A 20,834-nucleotide genomic window follows, 5' to 3' on the forward strand; every position below is an offset into this window, starting at 1 on the left:
TGATTTAAAACAGTTTATTTACATGTGTCCTCTATGGGCTCCTGTACTTCAGGGACAATGACAGAGTTCTGCTCATTAAACTGAACAGAACCTTTATATACAACACAGACTGATAACACAACACATGAAAGGGGGGTGGGGGGGTGACATGTTCATCACATGACCAATGAGGTCATCAGGTCATGTTACAGTCAGTTCAGAGCAGGAGAACATTTTCCGACCTTCAGACCTCCATTCAAGTCTGGATTAAATCTGGATTTATACAGAAACACTGATCCAGTTGTTGGGAACAGCTGATGTTTTCCAGGTGTTGGGAACAGCTGATGTTCTCCAGGTGTTGGGAACAGCTGATGTTCTCCAGGTGTTGGGAACAGCTGATGTTCTCCAGGCGTTGGGAATAGCTGATGTTCTCCAGGTGTTGGGAACAGCTGATGTTCTCCAGGTGTTGGGAACAGTTGATGTTCTCCAGGCGTTGGGAATAGCTGATGTTCTCCAGGCGTTGGGAATAGCTGATATTCTCCAGGTGTTGGGAATAGCTGATGTTTTCCAGGTGTTGGGAACAGCTGATATTCTCCAGGTGTTAGGAACAGCTGATGTTTTCCAGGCTTTGGGAATAGCTGATGTTTTCCAGGTGTTGGGAACAGCTGATGTTCTCCAGGCATTGGGAACAGCTGATGGGAACAGCTGATGTTTTCCAGGCATTGAGAACAGCTGATGGGAACAGCTGATGTTTTCCAGGCATTGAGAACAGCTGATGGGAAGAGTGGATGTTCTCCAGGTGTTGGGAACAGCTGATGTTTTCCAGGCATTGAGAACAGCTGATGGGAATGGTTGATGTTCTCCAGGAGTTGGGAACCGCTGATGTTCTCCAGGTGTTGGGCACAGCTGATGTTTTCCAGGCGTTGGGAACAGCTGATCTTCTCCAGGCGCTAGGAACAGCTGATGTTCTCCAGGTGTTGCTCCTCTGCAGCCATGGCGGCAGCCTGCAGTGTCTCTGTGTCGCTCTGAAGAGGATTTATCTGCTTCCTCTCACTGTGCATGTTGTTCTCGTGACGCTTCAGATCCGACGCCTGAAAGTACAGACAGACACTGAACTCAACACAGGTAAAAACACATCTGGTTACCTAGCAACAGCACAGCAGATGTTGTAATGTAAGGTAACTGCTGTCAGGAGGTGATGTTCAGTAAGCCTCAGTTTAAATCAAAGTGGAAACATTTGGTTTCATGTTTGCCTTCAGTGAATGAACACAAAGAGGAGGAGGAGGAGGAGGAAGAGTTTTCACCTGTTCTGTTTCAGCTACTGTGACTGCAGTGATTCTACACCCACCGTTCACTTTATCAGGTCCACCCTCCAGTACCGGGTGGTTTCTGCTTTCTGTCTCCAAAAATCTAATCATGAACGAGCTCAGTTTTCTGCAGCATATCTGTGTGGTCATTTGATCCTCTGACTATCACAGCAGCTCCACCGAGATCAATCTAAGTAAGTTTAGTATTGATTAACATCTGAATATCAATATTTTGACAACCCTAGTTGTTATTTTTTCTGACTAGCAAAAGATCTGAGCTGGAAGCCTTCTGGTTGGGAAGAAACATCAGTCTTCAGACTGATGTTAAAAAAAAACATTTAATTTCCAGAAATCATAAAAGTTTTCATATCCACACATCTCACACTTGTCGTCATGGCAACCACAAGTTAACTAGCCTAACATTTCTGGTTATACAGCAGGGATGGATTGGTCTCCATGGAGAACAGAAAATATGTTTGACTCTTTAGTTTGAATGAATCAATGAGAGGACAACTCCTGCAGGTAAAGTGGACTGTGCTACAGATTGGTGGGCGTGGCCATGGACAGTCACACCTCTGATGACATCAGGACCAGGATGAGTGTTACCTTGGCAAAAGCCTTGGTGCAGGACGGACAGACGAAGGGTTTCTCTCCACGGTGTCTCCTCTCATGGTCCTTCAGGTGAGACTTGTGTTTGAACGCCTGTGGAGATGAGACAGACAGGTAAGACAGAAAGGTGAGAGGCAGGTGAGACATAGAGGTGAAACAGGAGGGTGACACACAGACAGGTGAGACAAGACAGGTGAGACAAACAAGTAAGACAAAGATGGGTACCACAGACAGGTGAGGCCCAGACAGGTGAGCTTACCTTGTCACACATCTGACAGGCGAACGGTCTCTCGTTACTGTGAACCCGTTCATGTTTTTTAAGGTCAGGAGCTCGAATGAACGATTTCCCACAAACGTCACACCTGTATGGTTTGAATCCCGTGTGGATCTTCAGGTGTTCTATAAGAAAGGTGAGGGTGGAGCCACAGACATGCTAACCGAAACACTGACAATGTATTGTGATCACACCTGAGTTCAGGGGTATGTTTACCTTTCAGGTGAGCGTGGGTGGTAAAAGCTTTGGTGCAGATTTCACAAGCGAATGGACGCTCCGCTGAGTGAAGCTTCTCGTGTTTTCTGAAGACAGAGATCAGGTGTACCTGTCAGGTGTGTTGTTCAGGTGTACCTGTCAGGTGTTTGTTCAGGTGAACTTGTCAGGTGTGTTGTTCAGGTGTACCTGTCAGGTGTTTGTTCTGGTGTACCTGTCAGGTGTGTTGTTCTGGTGTACATGTCAGGTGTTTTGTTCTGGTGTACCTGTCAGGTGTTTTGTTCAGGTGTAGCTGTCAGGTGTTTTGTTCTGGTGTACCTGTCAAGTGTTTGTTCAGGTGTACCTGTCAGGTGTTTTGTTCTGGTGTACCTGTCAGGTGTTTTGTTCTGGTGTACATGTCAGGTGTTTTGTTCTGGTGTACCTGTCAGGTGTTTGTTCAGGTGTACTTGTCAGGTGATTTGTTCTGGTGTACCTGTCAGGTGTTTTGTTCAGGTGTAGCTGTCAGGTGTTTTGTTCTGGTGTACCTGTCAAGTGTTTGTTCAGGTGTACCTGTCAGGTGTTTTGTTCTGGTGTACCTGTCAGGTGTTTTGTTCTGGTGTACATGTCAGGTGTTTTGTTCTGGTGTACCTGTCAGGTGTTTGTTCAGGTGTACTTGTCAGGTGATTTGTTCAGGTGTACCTGTCAGGTGTGTTGTTCAGGTGTACCTGTCAGGTGTTTGTTCAGGTGTACTTGTCAGGTGATTTGTTCAGGTGTACTTGTCAGGTGATTTGTTCAGGTGTTTTGTTCTGGTGTACCTGTCAGGTGTTTTGTTCAGGTGTACCTGTCAGGTGAATTACAAGATGTATTGTCCCGGAGTGAACATACCTGAGTCTGCTCTCATCCAGGAAGGTCTTCCCACACACCTGGCAGGCCAGGTGTTCTCTGTGACCGTAAAGCAGGTATTCAAACTTCATGTCGGTGGGGGCTGTTGACCAGCCGGGCGCCTGCTCGTCCTTCACCTCGCCCATGCTGTCTGTAAATGTCAGCGTCTGGGTGCTGTGATGCTCCGTTTCCAGCTCTTTAGGCTCCGCCTCCATCTCTGTCACCACATCCTGGTCGTAACAGGTCACCTGGAGGCATCAGGCTGTTAGTGGATGTTTTAACATGTTTGTGAGAACTGTGATTAAAACTATGCATCCTGTTCTGTCAGAAGCTTCCCACCAGGGGGCGTGGCGTATTCATGGCGGCTGGAAACACCTCATGTGTGATATAATGGGGTAATACAACCCATGGTCAGGTTGTTAATACCTTACCAGTGTGTGTTATCTCACAACCCCCCTTACATGGTACGCACCTTGTGAACATCCTCATTGGTCAGTTCTTTCAAGATGGCTTCCTGGACGTGCAACGCTGCACTTGGTGACTTGTCAAGCTCCTGATTAGCTGATGCCTCAACGAGGTCATCTGTAGTGGGCGTGTCATCGTGCTCACCGAGAACCTGCACATAGAGTCAGGTTAACGGACTGGATCTACAACGCTTTTTGGATTACTGATTGATTATTGATAGATCATTGTGGTTAACTGATTACTGATGCATCACTAATGGATATTGATGGTTGTACCTCTGAGTCAGCAGCCAGCTGAGCTTCAGGCGGCAACGCCATCTTCACAATGTCATACGGAAACTTCTCTTTGTCTTCTGATGACACATCACGTTTCTGAGGACACATCATGTCAACTACATGTCCTGAGGGAACTCTACATGTGTGGGTTACCTGTGCATTACCTGAGAACAGAGCTTGTCCAGGAAGCGGATGCCGAGGATCTGTCCTGATGACATCATCAGGTTAACATCTCTTTTCTTGATGGATATCTTCGCTGTGTACATGTAGTTCAGCACCTCCTCAAAAATGTCTGAGCGGATGAAGTCGATCTCAATCACAGACGAGTTGTCCACCTGAAGAAACGCAGGAACAGGTGAGACTCGCTGAACCTGAGCTAGTAACAGTATACCCAGTGTGTACTCAGTGTGTACCCAGTGTGTATCCAGTGTATACCCAGTGTGTATCAAGTGTGTATCCAGTGTGTATGCAGTGTGTACCCAGTGTGTATCCAGTGTATACCCAGTGTGTATGCAGTGTGTATCCAGGGTATCCCCGGTGTGTATACCCAGTGTGTATGCAGTGTGTATCCAGGGTATCCCCGGTGTGTATACCCAGTGTGTATCCAGTGTATACCCAGTGTGTATCCAGTGTGTACCCAGTGTGTATCCAGTGTGTACCCAGTGTATACCCAGTGTGTATCCAGTGTATACCCAGTGTGTATCCAGTGTATACCCAGTGTGTATCAAGTGTGTATCCAGTGTGTATCCAGTGTATACCCAGTGTGTATGCAGTGTGTATCCAGGGTATCCCCGGTGTGTATACCCAGTGTATACCCAGTGTGTATCCAGTGTGTACCCAGTGTATACCCAGTGTGTACCCAGTGTGTATCCAGTGTATACCCAGTGTGTATCCAGTGTATACCCAGTGTGTATCAAGTGTGTATCCAGTGTGTATCCAGTGTATACCCAGTGTGTATGCAGTGTGTATCCAGGGTATCCCCGGTGTGTATACCCAGTGTATACCCAGTGTGTATCCAGTGTGTACCCAGTGTGTATCCAGTGTGTACCCAGTGTATACCCAGTGTGTATCCAGTGTATACCCGTTGTGTATCTAGTGTTTACCCAGTGTATATCAAGTGTGTATCCTGTGTATACCCAGTGTGTACCCAGTGTGTATCCTGTGTATACCCTGTGTGTACCTAGTGGTAGGACTGGGCGATTAATTGAATTTTAATCTCAGTTACGATCTGGGTTTTCATAAAAATGAAATGATCCGATTATTTTTGTCCTTCTCAGTTTCCTCTTATGCTGTTTCCAGTTGCAAATCAAGCGCCACTGGCAGAGCTCTGCTGCAGACTCCTCCCACTGCTGCAGACTCCTCCCACTGCCCTGCCGCTTTGCTTTTATTCAACTCGAGTTGCAAACACCTCTCAAGTTATGGGCTGGACACACGGGAGGCGACGTCGCTCCTTCTCTGTCATTTTCTATGGAACTTGCGTGATGAGGTGAAAATCGTTGCGACAGGCGACATTCATGCATGTGAAATGTTGCGCTCGTTCACACAGATGTGCACACGGGGGCTTGCGACGCAACACAAGAAAATAGAAAAATTTTTGTGAGTCGAGACTAAATAATCCACCAGCTCCCAGAGACACAGAGATAACAAATGTTATAAACAAACAACTTTTTTCTCGCCATAGACCAGCGCTCAGTTAACCCATGAGCAACCCGGGATTGAAGAAACTCATCAACCCTTTGGACAAACGGCATCGCTGCCACCTTGTCTCCATGTTAGTGGAGTGTCTCTCCTGCCCTGTATGATGAGTGTGGTTAGGGTGAAGGACGGGGCTACAGTCCAATGCTTTGCCACTACTACAAACCTGTGGTCAAGCCGCACCATAAAGCCGAATATAGCGCAGATTTCAAAATGAAAACAAAATGCCTCTAAACTAATTTTTTCCAGATCACACCAGGCAGAACATAGCTGCTGGTGTACCCAGTGGGTTCCCAGTGCGTACCAGGGCAGTACCTCATGTTTCTTGAAGAGCTTCTTGAAGTAGTTGGAGCAGGCGGCGAGGACACAACGATGAGCTCTGAATTTGACGTCTTCCACCACCACGGCAATGTCGCAGTGCTCGCCCTCCAGCCGCTGCTCGTTCAGCAGCTTCAGGAAGAGGCTCTTATGTTCATCGTCCACGTACTTCACCGTCTCCGCCATCTGTGAACGCAGGGAAGACATCAGATGATGGTTAAAGGCACACATTCCTGCCATGTCTCACCAGTCAGCAGACAGTTAGGAGACGTGTCCGCGTCTGGAAACATGTCTCTTCCAACCTGCTGTAGAGGAACTGTGAAGATAGGACGATGGACTCTAATGATACATGAGAACAAGATGGCCGACAGGCTGCCTGGTGTTATCTGAGGACCTGCTGCAATCTCGTACAACTTTGCTCAAAAATCTGAGGGGTTTTCCGTGAAAGTTGCTTGAGAGACTCACCTGAAAAAGACTGAAACCAGACGAATCCATCTCCTCATTAAGCCTCAAGTCGTTCCACTAAGGCAGCTCAGCCTGATTTACGATTGTTTACACACATTTTCTGAAAGCATGATTCATACAATCAGAACTCCTGCACACACACCCAAACACACAACGAGCAAAATCCCTCAATTCTACTGCAAAATTAAACTTTACATTTAAAACCATTTTATTTCTTCTTTAAAACGGTATTTTGTTTTCAAATGAAGCACGCAAGCCACCATATGAACAGACATCTATAAGAACCAGCTGAACACTGATGTGCTCAATGTAAAACAGTCTGATGGATGGAAAACCCTTCATTCATCATGACTGAAGGCCCATTTATTCTCCCTTATATATAAGTCTGCTTCATACATCATACGTTGCCGTCCTCATACTTCCATGCGCGTTTTGCATTGTCATGGTTGTTAAAGTAGTCATCACATGGAAACTGCACTTTTTCAAGTTAAAACGTGTGTTGATGTTGGACCGAAGTGTTAACTTCCCTGAAAGCCTTCCTTTTGAAGAAGGTGGAGTTTTTCCGTCTGGGCCCTTTGTTCACAGCAGAACCGCCAACAAGGTAAACTCTGCCTGCCGCGCTCTATGTTTGTGCTAAACATCTTGGCCTGAATGTTTTAGTAATTTGGGACAGTTTCAGGCGAAGATGGCATCAACCCTGCGGTTGGAAAGAGGTGCAATTCTAACTCTGAGTGGCTCACCATCAATGCAATCAGTAAGTGTTGCTACTGATATAAAGCCAAGCTTTCCTGCTGACACAGCTAATGCTAACGCTAATGCTAAGGGACGAGCCTAAAAGTTTAACCCCCTGTAATGTACAAATGAGCCCCATGTTTTCTTTTTTATAAGTGGGTGAAGCGCTCTGCTGCGTAAAGTTTTGTAAACATTTTGTTGTAAACGTGCTTCTTACACTATCTCTGCATCTTCACTCTCAGGCTCGGAGTCTGGTTCAAACATAAATGGCTAAATTTCATAAACTGCTGCTCGGTCAGGTTCACTCGCCATCACTAAGCTGCTGATGTTTTGGAGTCGGACACACTGTGCACGCACTGGGCCAGCCCCCCTTTCTGACTCTGGCCTCCCTGCAGCCAATCAGAGCAGACCTCATGCACCACCACCTAAACATTCGCATATAGTCTGTATGCAAAAGCTTGTGCAATTTCTACAGTTGAGTAGACTTCCTGACTTCCTGCTTTGCTCTCCTTTCTGATTGCATTTTTTTCTTCTTTTTTCTTATCTGTACCAGCAAGAAATTTAGGAACAAGGACTCCTGGTCACTTATAAATCACTGGAACGAATATATTTTTTGATAAATTTAGTTGATTGCCATCGGAGAACTAGTGGAATGATGTCTCCTAACCCTGCAGTATCAATGAGCTGCACTGAGTGTGAGCAACTTTCTTTGAGGATAACACAGCTGGAGAAGAGGATTGAAACACTGCAAGACATTCGTGTGAATGAAGAATTTATTGACTCTGTAGTAGCTTCTAGGGGTGGGCGATATATCGGATATACTCGATATATCCCGAGTTGTTTGACCCGAGATATATAAAATAAGCATATCGCGTACATCGAGTATAAATAGTCAAGCAGACTGCCCCGCTCACAACAGCAGATGGCACTCACCCCGCCCGTACAGCGCATGCGTGTTGTTACATTACGTGAAACGGGAAAAGAAACTTGGAGACAACGGAAGTAATACCTGCAACGTGCGAACTTATAAATGTTAGGGGATGGAAGCTGAAGGTGGTACGGACGATTTAGTTATTAAGAAAAACAGCTCTGGATCCATCATCTGGCGGTGGTTCGGGTTTCGAAAGGAAGACGTTGAACAAAATGCAGTTATTTGCAAAATATGCTGTAAAACCGTTGCTACAAAAGGCGGCAGTACCACCAACTTGTTTCACCACCTGAAATGTCATCCTCAGCAACATGAAGAATGTCTCAAGCTCCGCGTGGTCACATCTCCACCGACACGGAAGAAATCATCAGACGAACTGGCAGCAAAACAAATGACTTTGGTTTCTTCGTTTGCTAAATCAATCCCATACGACAGAAAAAGTTCAAAATGGAGAGAGATAACGGCTGCAGTAACAAGGTACATTGCTAAAGACATGGCCCCAGTTAGCGTTGTGGAAAAGCCTGGATTCCGAGGCCTCATCAAAACACTTGACCCAAAGTATGATTCGCCTGGTCGCAAATTCTTTGCAGAAAAAGCGCTACCAGAATTGTACATTTCAGTGCGAGAAAAGACAGCAGAAAAACTCAAAAACGTGACCCACTTCTCTACAACTACGGATCTGTGGACCAGCAGAACATGTGAGCCTTACCTCAGCTTAACAATACATTACATCGACAATTGGGAGCTTAAAAGTGCGTGCCTTCAGACAAGTTTTTTCCCTGATGATCATACAGCAGAGTTAATTGCACAAGGACTGCAAGATGCTCTCAGTTCATGGAATTTGTCAGAAACTCATCAAGTCTGTGTCACAACAGACAATGGGGCTAACATAATCAAAGCAATGAGTCTGAATGGGTGGAGAAGGCTACAGTGTTTTGGCCATCGATTGCACCTTGCTATTGGTGAGTATTTGTATAGGTTTCCCTCCTTCTAATTGAGATATCATTTATATTTTTTATAACAGTGGTTAATATAGCTAAGATACTATTTTATATTTCAGCACAATTAAAATTAAAAACTTTGAAACCGTTTCAGTATTTTTTATGCATTTAAACAGCTTGAGTACTTTCAATCATATTTTTCATGCAATTAAAAATATGAGCATTTCATTATCTATTCACATCCAGTTAAAAACTAGCCATTCTTACGTTGAAAACAGTTTGTCATTCATATTGTGGTGTTATTGACAATATATATTTTGTAAAGCATATGAGTTTTTTTTAAACATATGTCAAAGGTCAGATCTATGGAGAATAAATTACTTAAACAGTTCTCACTATTAGGCTGAATGAATAATTATTTCTATTTAATCTTTTAAATCGTTTCCCCACCCCTTGCACAGAGAAGCATGAAAGATCCCCGCATTGATCGAGCAGTTGCTGTTTGTAAGAAGATTGTGAGCAGCTTCTCGTTCAGTTGGAAGAGGAGGAGAGACCTGGCCACTGCACAAAGAGAGCTCAACATTCCTGTACACCAGCTGATCAGTGAGTCTCCTACCAGGTGGGGATCCCGTCAGAAAATGATTGAGCGAGTGCTGGAGCAGGAACGAGCCATTTCTCTGGTTTTGTCTTCAGACAAGAAAACATGTCATCTTGTTCTGACCTGGCAAGACCTGGAAGTTTTAGAGTCAGTGCAAAAGGCTCTAAAACCCCTTGTGGAATTCACTGATGCTCTGTCTGGTGAGGACTATGTTACAGTGTCCACAGTGAAGCCTGTGCTTCATCTTTTCAACACCAGCACCTTGGCAGTTCAGGAGGATGACACGCCACTGACCCAGTCCATCAAAGTCTCCATCCTGGATTATTTAAGAGAAAAGTTTGCTGACCCTGCCACTGATGCCCTGCTAGACATGGCTTCGTTTTTGGATCCACGGTTTAAAACCATGTACATCAATGCAGAGAAGGTGGAGGAGGTCAAGTCAAGAGCCATATTGGAGATGGAGGCGCAGGCGATGCTGTCTGACCAGGGCACAGCACGGTCAGCTGCTTCACAGTCTCATGAAACACCAGCAGTGTCTGAACCAGAGCCACCAAAAAAGAAAACTCTTGGAAGTTTCTTTAAAAAGGCAGCAAACCCCTCTTCCACAGCTATATTGTCACTCAAAGAGACAATGAAAGCAGAATTGTCCATCTACTTGCAGAGTCCAAGTGCTGACACTGAATCTGATCCCCTGCTGTGGTGGAAGGACCATGAGGAAATGTTTCCAAACCTGAAAAGTTTGGCAAAAAAATATCTGTGTGTGCCTGCCACTAGTTCCCCATCAGAAAGGGTATTTAGTACCAGCGGGAATGTGGTCACATGTCACAGGGCATCACTCAAGCCAGAAGCTGTTGACAGGCTTGTGTTTTTAGCACAAAACCTCTAGACACATTTTTGTGCTGAGTGGTTACTGCAAACAAGCGATAGACAAAACCATGCCACCCACTTCAGTAATTTAAAGTTTGATTTTTGTTTTTGCATTCACATATTGGACTTCCATTTATCTATTATTTTGTATTCTGTTTTTTTTTTGGGGGGGGGGGGGGGGTTATTACAAACTTGGAACAAGCAGAAAAAGTGCACCTTGTTTATTGAAATGTGCTAGTTAAGAATGCTTGCTGATGCATTTTACTTTTTGTTTTTTAACTTATGGACTTCTGCTTCTGTGCCAATTTAATTTTAAATATATTTATTTATTTTGTTTAATTGTCTTTTACAACAAATGCAGTCTTGCACAGAAAAATGCACTTTAATTTGTAAAGTTTTGAAATGCCTTTCAATGGGATGCTTGTTAAATTATTTTTTGTTGTTGTTGATAGCCTAAGCTGCTGTTGTTAGATGTTTAAGGACCAGGTCACAGCAAGGAGACCCGCTGTGTTGTTAAAGAATATGAGTGTAGATCCCTGGTTTAAAAATAAAGTTTGTTAAATTTAACTTTATTGTGATTTCTCCTCCCCCTTCCTCCCTTTAACAGTTTTCTTAAATTATTTGACTTGAGTCTTTTTTATGTATGACAATGTTAAAATCAACATTTACACAAAATTTTAGAGGAGATTTCAAAACTTTGAGATATATATCGTGCATCGGGATATAAACAAAAATATATCGGGATATCAGTTACAGGCCATATCGCCCAGCCCTAGTAGCTTCTGTACAAGCTACTGAGTTATCAAATGGATTGAGTCACATCTTCATACGCGGAGGTAGTGCTGGGCGATATGGAAAAAATCATATATCACGATATGGATTATTTTATATCACAATAACGATATATATCACGATATACCACAATAAAGTATGTTTTCAGTTATTCTCTGAAAAGTTTGACAAAAATTTCATTGCTTACTTTTCTCCAGCTTTATTTTGAAGTGACATTTAACTGTACTGTCACAAATGAGAAACATACATTTTAGTGCGGCAATATAAATGTATCAAATGAAAACAGCTGTGGTTGAGGTACAGTAGCCTTCACATTTTTTTCAAAATCATACAGTTATTTAAACTCAACTGTCAAAATAAACACTATTTAAATAATTAATTTAAGGTCTCGAAAGCTGTCCTTCTCAACTATATACACGGGAGCCATGCCTTTACAGATGTAACGCGAGATGGCACATGTGATTTCTTTATGGCGCTGGGACGCCTTCTCATATGGCGTACCTTGTGCGAAAGACTGCTTTATCTTCGGCTGGCTATAGTTTTTCTTTTCGCAACTTGCCCCCGCTGTTCCACTTGGTTTAGCTCGGATTTTTTGGATTGTCATGTATTCTTTTTCGTGGACCTTCTTAAGGTGATAGAAGAGGTTTGTTGTGTTGGCATCGGGCGCAGGAATAGTCTTTTGGCATAGTTTGCATATGGCCGTCTTCTGATCCGTGTCGGACTTCTTGAACCCAAAATGTAACCAAATCACAGACGTACCCCCTCTTTTGGGTAAAAGTGCTTCTTCTTGGGCTGCCTGCGTAGCTGTCTCTATCTGCGACTCCGGGCATGAAACATCAACCTGTTCCGCGTCCATCGTTCAGCACTCATGATTAACGTAAAGCATTTTGCAAACCTGCGCGAGAATCAAAGACGTAAAGCAGCGTCATGTCGCAAAACCACCAGACGGAGTTTCTTTGCAAAAAATCTTTTTTTATTCTTCTTTATTTTCACTTATATAAACTTAGAGTATGCGTAGTGACAAGACAACGTTAATAAAATCGTCGCAGCCTGTTTAATGATATATTTGTTGTAATAATTGATAAAATTAGGTTTGAAACGATAGAAATGATAGAAGAGAAATGGCACGATAGACACTTTTCTATCGTCCCCGCGATATGTATCGTCATATCGCCCAGCACTACGCGGAGGCATGTCGAATGTGGAGCCTCCCGCTACAGACCTGGCTGATACCCTTCCTTGGATGTGTTCAAATGATACTGGAATAGCTGGGAAAATCCCAAACCGGACCATCAGACTGATCTCTCCTTCTGGAACAGTGTTGGTGCCAGACCAAAGTCATCAACCCCGGCCAGAACCTGGTCTGATGTTGTTCGTGGCAGAGGTAAATCCAGCAGGAAATTTAACGCTCCAGCACTCACTCCACCACCTGAAGTCTCACTGCATAATAAATATGATGTGTTGAGTCATATTAAAATGAATGATGATGAATGTAATGCAAGGATCTATAAAAACTCAAGAAATAGACCTGAAACCAGACCAGGAGGAGAGGCCAAAACTCCACAAACAGGAGGACTAGAGAAGCTATCGGCGCCTCCACACAAAAACAAATAGACACAATTCTGATTGGAGACTCTCTAACAGCATGTGAGGATGGCAAAGACGGAAAATTTAACACTTTTTGATACATCAGTCGGGGAACTGACAGAGATGTTGCCGACCATTCTGTCTTCACATCCAGATGGTATGAAGATTATTGTCCACACAGGGTCTTTTGATATTCTGAGGAGGAAAACTGGCTCTGAGATCCTGAAGAAAGACTTTTCTCTGCTGTTGGAGAGACTGTGTCAGTTTGGAGCACCATGTTTACATTTCAGGACCCATTCCTACAGCGGGTAAAGGAATTGAACTTTTCAGTAGACTTCTTGGCCTGAACACATGGTTATCAAACGCATGTATCACCCATGGGATAAAGTTCATTGATAACTTCAATATCTTTTGGAACTGTAAGGAGCGATTCAGACCTGATGGTGTGCATCCAAATCTAACTGGATGCAGATTACTTGGTGCACACTTGCGTCATGCTGTTGGGACGACAAACCCAAACATGAGTGTACAGATAAGAGCGAAGGACACAGCAGAGAAGCGATCAACTCCCAGCTCTCCCCCCTCACCAGACCCTCTTCTCCACATCACCCAAGGTCTTAAAAGGATGTCTCTATCCAGGTCTGAACCCCAGCGACCACCATCTACCAAGAAATACAGGGCTCCCCCTCCTCATCCTCCTCTTAGATCATCTGTCCTGGCCGAGCAGGGCACGGGAGGAGGTGCAGGAGGTTCACAGAGCAGCAGAATTCACAACAAAGATAACATGCCATGATGCGTTCAGGGTCCTGCTGTAGTTTTGCTACTACTGACAGCTGTTCTGAGATCAAGCCTGGACCCAGTAGGATTCCTGTGTTAGTTAGTAAAATAAGGAATCGAACACGGTCAGCTTGTGGGGTGAATGGATCTAATCTGTTAACTGTACCTTGTATAACTCAGAATACAACAGAGACCAGAGTAAACTTCATAAAGCTGCTGTACTAAATGTTAGATCTCTGTCCAACAATCACTGTTAGTTAATGACTTCATCATTTCTCACAGTTTAGATTTTCTTTTTCTGACAGAAACATGTTAACAGAAGACACAAGTGCTACAGTTCTTAATGAAACAGCACCCCCTCATTTTAGTTTTATGGATAAATGTGGAAACGGGAGGAAAGGGGGAGGAGAAGCTGCCTTATTTAAAGATTCATTCCAGTTAAAGAGATTTCATTTGCTGATTTTACTTCTTTTGAATATCTTAGTTTTATTTTAAGGGGCATTCCTAAAATCCTATTTCTAATCATCTACAGACGTCCAGGACACTGTGTAAATTTTATTGATGAATTTTCTGAATTATTGTCGGTTATCTCTACTGATTTTAACCATTTCACCTTAACTGGGGATTTTAACATTCACATAGATAACATGACGGATGGTAATGTCAAGGAATTTTCTTCCATGTTGGATGTTTGGTTTGTGGCAACATGTAAAAGAACCGACCCACATTCGAGGCCACATTCTGGACCTGGTTATTCCAGGGTGTTGATATTTCTTCTGTAGCTGTCACTGACTTGACCTTTACGACCATTTTTGTATTTTGTTTGATTTACTGATCACTCAGAATGTCCAACCAACCTGCTTCTCCGTTAGGAAGAGGTACATTAATGAAAGAACAAGTGTTAAGTTTGTGGAGGCCATAGCTATGTTACCAACAACCAGTGCAAAGTCAGCTGATGGACTCCTGGATCATTTCAATCTAGAAACCACCACTGTGGTTACCAGCCTAAAAAGAGAAAGCAGAAAAACTGAGCGGAAATGGCAGAAAAATAAACTTCAACTTTACTATGAGCTGTACAAACAAAGCCTGCGTAACTATAACAATGAGCTGTGAAGGTCAGAGAGCTGCATTTATCTGGAATGATTAACAGGAATGTCAACAATTCTCGCACTCTGTTTGCTATGATTGAAAAACTTACTAATCCTCCTAAACAGATAAGCCCTGATCTCCTTTCCACTGAGAAATGCAACCAATTTGCAAACTTTTTTAGCCAAAACATTAAAACAATCAGACAAAATAATAATTCCACACAGTCAAACAAGAAAACTAGTCTGTGTCAGAAATAATTCTGATGTCATGTCGCAATTTAAAATGGTGAATTTAAAAGTCCTACAAGAAACAGTTTGGCATCTGAAATCAACAACATGCACTCTGGACATGATCCCATCCGACTTTTTAAAAACAGTTTTTACCTCAGTAGAAAGTGATCTCCTACTGATAGTTAACGGCTCACTGGCATCAGGCATTTTTCCCAAGTCACTAAAGATAGCTGCTATTAAGCCTCCTAAAGAAAAGGACTCTAGACGCCTCTATAATGAACAACTATAGACCGTCTCTAACCTCTTTTATTTCCAAGATTATTGAAAAAGTTGTATTTCACCAGCTTCATGACTTTTTAAATGAAAGTGGAAATCTTGATAAATTTCAGTCCGGCTTCCGACCTCATCACAGCCCTGAAACAGCTCTGGTCAAGTATCAGACCTGGTTCTGGTCAAGTATCAGTCCTGGTTCTGTTGGATCTCAGTGCTGCGTTTGATACTGTAGATCACAGAATCCTGTTGCATAGGCTGGAAAACTGGGTTGGACTTTCTGGAGCGGTCCTTAACTGGTTCAGGTCCTATTTAGAAGGCCGGAGTTATTTAGTTCCGATCGGCAGCTATGAATCCGAGCGAGTGGCCATGACTTGTGGAGTCCCCCAGGGGTCAGTCCTTGGACCCCTTCTGTTCAACTTGTATATGCTCCCTTTGGGTCAAATATTACAGAACTATAGCATTAATTATCAAAGTTATGCAGATGGTACACAACTTTATGTGTCTCTGTCACCAGATGACTGCAGTCCAATAGACTTATTGTGTCAGAGTCTGGAACAAATAAACACCTGGATGAAGGAGAATTTCCTACAATTAAATGAAGACAAAACTGAGATTATTCTGTTTGGTAGCAAAGAGAAGAGGGTCAGCATTGGTAAACCCCTGGAGACTCGGGCTCTTAAAATCACCAACCAAGTTCGTAACCTGGGAGTGTTGATAGACTCAGATCTGACTTTCAGCTGCCATATCAAAGCTTCACTAAGAAGCTTTTTACCAGAAACGTCAACAGAATTAAAAGTTTAGTTTCCCAGAAAGACCAAGAGAAACTCATCCATGCATTCATCTCCAGTAGACTGGATTACTGTAATGGTCTTTTAACAGGACTTCCTAAAAAGAGCATTAAACATCTGCAGCTCATCCAGAACGCTGCTGCTAGAGTTTTAACCAGGACTAAGAGATCTGAACACATCACACCAGTTTTTAAATCTTTACACTGGCTTCCAGTCAGTAATAGAATAGATTTTAAAACCCTTCTGTTTGTTTACAAATCCCATAATGGTTTAGGCCCAGAATACATCTGTGATATGTTCAGAGAATATAAACCTAGCAGAGCTCTTAGATCCAAAGACTCTGGTCAACTAGTCCAGACCAGAGTCCAGACTAAACATGGAGAAGCAGCATTTAGCTGTTATGCTGCAAACAAGTGGAACAAACTGCCAGTGGAGATTAAACTTTCACCAGATGTAGACATTTTTAAATCCAGATTAAAAACATAAAAAAAGCATGAAATCTGCACGGTAACTTTTTAACTTATCCTGCTTTTAGTCATTCATTCATTTTCTGCACCGCTTGGCCCATTAAGGGCCGCGGGTGAGCTGGAGCCTATCCCAGCATTACCAGGTGAGAGGCAGGTACACCTGGACAGGTCACCAGTCCATCGCAGGGCCAACACATAGGGGACAAACAACCATTCACACACACACACACTCCTTGCGGTGCTAACCACCACACCACCGTGCAATGACTAAAACAACTTTTTAATGTAATTTATTATTTTATTGTGATTCTTGCTGTGTTTCTGCTTTTTACTATTTCTTAATATCTGTAATGCTTTTGTTTTATGTAAAGCACTGTGAATTGTCCTGTACATGAAATGTGTTGTACAAATAAACTGCCTTGTCTTACAGTTGTTGCTCTCGTCTTCATTCTTCTTCTACTTTTTTTGTTCCCTTCCTGATTCTGTTCTTCTTCTCTGGTTTGTTTCTTTTCCTGGTCGCATGTCAGCACTGCCCTCGTGATTTCCGGTGGTATTGCTCTGTTTTCAAGCGACGGATAGCTAAGGTTCCTGAAAACGCACCAGTTTACACTCGTAACCGACGCAGAAGACGAACGAAACTCTCCGTCCGTTTGCGTATCCGTCTTCTGCGTCTGGCATAAACGGCCTTTTTCTTCTTCAATGTTACACTTACACAGTACATACAAGTGTGTTATTAAATATTTTATGAAATAGTTTTTAACACTTAGAACTAGGGCTGGGCGATATGGCCTAAAAATAAAATCTCCGATTTTTTATAACCAAATCCGATTTCCGATTTTAATCGATTTTTTTCCTTTTCTTTTACAAAACATAAATAAACTTATTAAAAAAATTCATTTGTTTATATAGATGAATGCTAGCAAAAATAAAGCATATAATGTCATAGCTCTTCCACCATATAAACGACTTCATATCTTACATTGAAATATGCGACACAATGCATCCATGATCTCTTTCCATCTGGATCCTTTTCATACAGGATCCACTGCAGAAATAATTCCCCTGATGAAGGTTTTCTCTTAACTAGGGTTTGTGGGTTAAGTTGATTTCTGCATCTCATAGAGAGCAGCATTTTCACTGCAGTTATACGCACAGCTAAATCCCAGGCGTGAGTGAAGGGTCACTTTAATGAAAATCTGTCAGACAAACACCGTTCTGGTGTGGAGGGAGGGCTAAGTCTGCTGCTAACTAACTATGGAAAAAAATCCCGATTTTCACAAAAATTTATCTCCAGAAATGGAAAATTCGATTTATCGATTTTATCGATTAATCGCCCAGCCCTACTTAGAACACACAAATACACTCCAACAAATATATTTTATTTTCCCCACCAAAACAATGTACACAGTGCACATCGCATACAGTGGTCTACATCCAGAAAAGAACCGACTGTGTACAGTTAGGATAAAAACTAAATAAAGATGCTGTCTGGCCACAGCGCCTCATTCACATCACAGCAATGTTTTCCTGGTCAAGCAGAGGGGGAAATATGGGCCAGTACGGCGAATCCAGCCATGGAAGCATCGCCTGCCACGTCTTCACCTTACGGAAATATGTACAACTTTTACTTTGTTGAGCGAATGCTTCAGTTGTGGGATTGTACAGGACTAACTTACACACACTGTAGTTATACAGCAATTCTTCGACCCTGTAGACACGGCCCAGTGTTGATAAGTTTACCTTATCATTATTTTCGCTGTTACGGCATCTTTTTCTACAACCTTCCTCATAATTTCAGGAGACAGACGACGTTCCCGACCACCTGGTGATCTTTCAGCTCTGCCACACAAATAGTAAAATACTGTCAATCCTGTGTATGAATACATTTCCTGAATACCTACTTTATTTTTACAGTCCTACAGGACAGTCCACAGGTAATGCTGTACTACCGTACTCATTGAGTACTGTACTGATATGCAGTACTGCAAATTTCTAGTGAAAGTAGATTTATATTTTCAGAAAGTCGGGGTGATGGGTGCTACAGAGTACCTGCTCATTAACTTTAACACGGTTACTTTGTGAACCGCACGGACCTGTAACCACTGAGCTCTTTTCATTAAGTGGAAGGAAAAGACAGAAACGAATGTTATAAAACATCTTAACTTTTCTATTTGAACAGAAGCAGTGTTACCGACTCTTCACCGTGGCTCACGGAGCAGCCCTGTCTGATGTGGGTCTGGTTCAGAACCGGTCCTGTGACCGAGCCTGTCCAGAGAGTAGCATCCTCCAAACAACGGATCTGGTATTTACCAGAACCGGTTTTCGGCCCAGTTCAGGTACGGCTTTGGTCCTGTTGGGGTCATTTGAACGGATTTTATTATTTTCAGAACCGGTTCTGAAGACTGGCTATTGTTCACGTGGACATTATTATGGACATATTTAACAGGAAGTTAAAGATTAATCAACAGTAACTCGCGCTCACTACGTCACGCGCTCAGTCTGAAGTTCGTGCACCTCTTCTCGGGCGGACACGCGCACCAGTGCGTGTGCACGCCATGCAGAGAGGGACAGCAGCCTCGCGGACGGTAGCGCCGCAGACTTTAAGGAATACGGAGACCCGGTTCTGTTCGGACTATTTTTAGCCGGACTGAAGCGAGCTTGGCAAACAGAACCATCAGATCCGGATCGATAAGGAACGGTTCCTTTAGCCTAACGGAGCTAACATGCTAATTAAACCCAGTACCGTTACAGCAAACACCGCTACCCAGTGCCGGTCCGAACCGGTGGCCGGACGTGCGGCGGGTGTGGGTTTGTCCCGGATGGCGGGGTGTTTGTGGTGTAAGCCGTTGTTTTGTTAGATGGCGGACCGTTCGGCCAGCCGTTCAGCTCCATACAAAATGGCGTATTTTCCGGTCAATCTCCGTCACGCTCGCCCTTCCTTACACCGGACACCGACATCCTGGCCGCCTGGACGGCCGCGTGCCGGCTCCGCGAGCCTCGGGACCGACACGCAGGCACGCGTGCAGCGGCGGCGCCGCGGCCTCGACGACACGAGCGAGACGGAGCTCGAGCAGCCATGAACAGCTCGAGAGCGCGCAGACATCCCCGCGGAGACGGCGACCGGATCGGGGAACGAGGAGGGAGGGGGCGCGAGGCCGACGAGCGTGCTCTTACCGTGACTCAGACCGGGGACGGTGCTGTCCTCTGGGTGTGTCCGCGCGCCGGGAGCCGGGAACAGTTTGTCCGGTTGTTGTTGTTGTTGCTGAGGACGAGCAGAGCGGAAGGCCGCGCTTTGCGCCAGCACGCACACACTGCGGCGGCACGCAGGTAGCGCGCCAAACATCCCACACAGAGCACTGCCCCGGCGCATGCGCACTGCTTCTCAGGAAAGCTGCAGACACTGGTGCTCCAGTACCCGACTACGGTCCTACCGAACCCGGATCTGAACCCGGTCCTGCAGAATCCGGAGCTGGGTTCTACAGGTCCAGCTCCAGCAGAACTCGGACGCGGTCCCTTCTAGAGTGCCAGGGTTCTAGGTGGACTTCCTGTGAGATCAGAGCAGCATCTGAGTCCAGAACATGACTAGAACCAGGTCTGCCTGTCATAACTCACATAACATTACCACAGAGGGACCGCGTTCAGGTTGAGTTCTGGAGCGTGTTGTGGTTTTAGTCCGGACAGGTGGGATCACCTGCAGACCTCCGCTTGGACACTCTCTCTGCTCTGATTGGCTGAAGCTTCACCGACGTCATAATGTGAGACGTTTCTGATCTGGGGTCGGTTTGAGGTGGTGAAAGAAAGTTCAAAGTTCCGAAATGATTGGTTCTGGTTCGGTTCCTTCTAAGAAACTTTTTCATTCTTTTTAAAAATGTCATAAACACTTAGTGACCTGGGTCACAACCTGGATCAGAACCTGGTCTCCTTCACAGAACCTTTCCAACATGAAATAAAATGAACTAAATAGTGTTTATGATGACTAACTAAAACAAATACAGGCTGCTGTGGGACAATGTCAAAAATAAATAAAAGGTCAACTGCTATAAACCTCAAACATTCCTTCCTGTGTGCAAACATCTTCAGAGGGACAGAAAACTGGTCAGGCTACTTCAGATTCAGGTCGTGGACATTTTGAGTTACCATGTCTGAGAGAAAATCAGGTTCCGTGTCGTTTGGTTGTCATTTTAACAGTGAGAGCCCTGATCACGCAGCTCCTCTCCCACAAAATCTCGTATTTTAAAGACATTTTAAAATTTACAACTTTTATCAACAGCACAGGTGGTTTTCGTCCCAATATAAGTATGTAT

The 20,834-nt window shown here is 44.0% G+C and overlaps 2 protein-coding genes across 4 annotated transcripts; both read right to left on the reverse strand.

The window, feature by feature from the left end:
* Positions 1-933, reverse strand: LOC121628845 (foot protein 1 variant 2-like). Its single transcript, XM_041968227.1, has 2 exons — positions 699-933; positions 1-658 (listed from the first exon to the last, which is right to left on the reverse strand). The coding sequence occupies exons 1-2, from the start codon at positions 740-742 to the stop codon at positions 259-261; spliced, it is 444 nt and encodes a 147-aa protein (XP_041824161.1). The 5' UTR covers positions 743-933; the 3' UTR covers positions 1-258.
* On the reverse strand, positions 1-19,842 carry zbtb14 (zinc finger and BTB domain containing 14). 3 transcript variants are annotated; one of them, XM_041968203.1, is made up of 11 exons: positions 19,705-19,842; positions 5,994-6,182; positions 4,148-4,318; positions 3,984-4,079; positions 3,716-3,859; positions 3,247-3,491; positions 2,386-2,471; positions 2,155-2,294; positions 1,893-1,988; positions 891-1,070; positions 1-649 (listed from the first exon to the last, which is right to left on the reverse strand). In XM_041968203.1, the coding sequence occupies exons 2-10, from the start codon at positions 6,180-6,182 to the stop codon at positions 930-932; spliced, it is 1,308 nt and encodes a 435-aa protein (XP_041824137.1). In that variant the 5' UTR covers positions 19,705-19,842; the 3' UTR covers positions 1-649; positions 891-929. The 3 variants fall into 3 exon arrangements, with proteins under 3 accessions (XP_041824137.1, XP_041824136.1, XP_041824135.1); XM_041968202.1 differs by adding an exon at positions 18,271-18,369 and having other exon boundaries at positions 1-1,070; positions 19,705-19,793; XM_041968201.1 differs by having other exon boundaries at positions 1-1,070.
* Positions 19,843-20,834: the final 992 nt, after the last annotated feature.

Source organism: Melanotaenia boesemani, chromosome 18 (genome assembly GCF_017639745.1).
Source record: "Melanotaenia boesemani isolate fMelBoe1 chromosome 18, fMelBoe1.pri, whole genome shotgun sequence".
Taxonomy (NCBI): Eukaryota; Metazoa; Chordata; class Actinopteri; order Atheriniformes; family Melanotaeniidae; genus Melanotaenia; species Melanotaenia boesemani.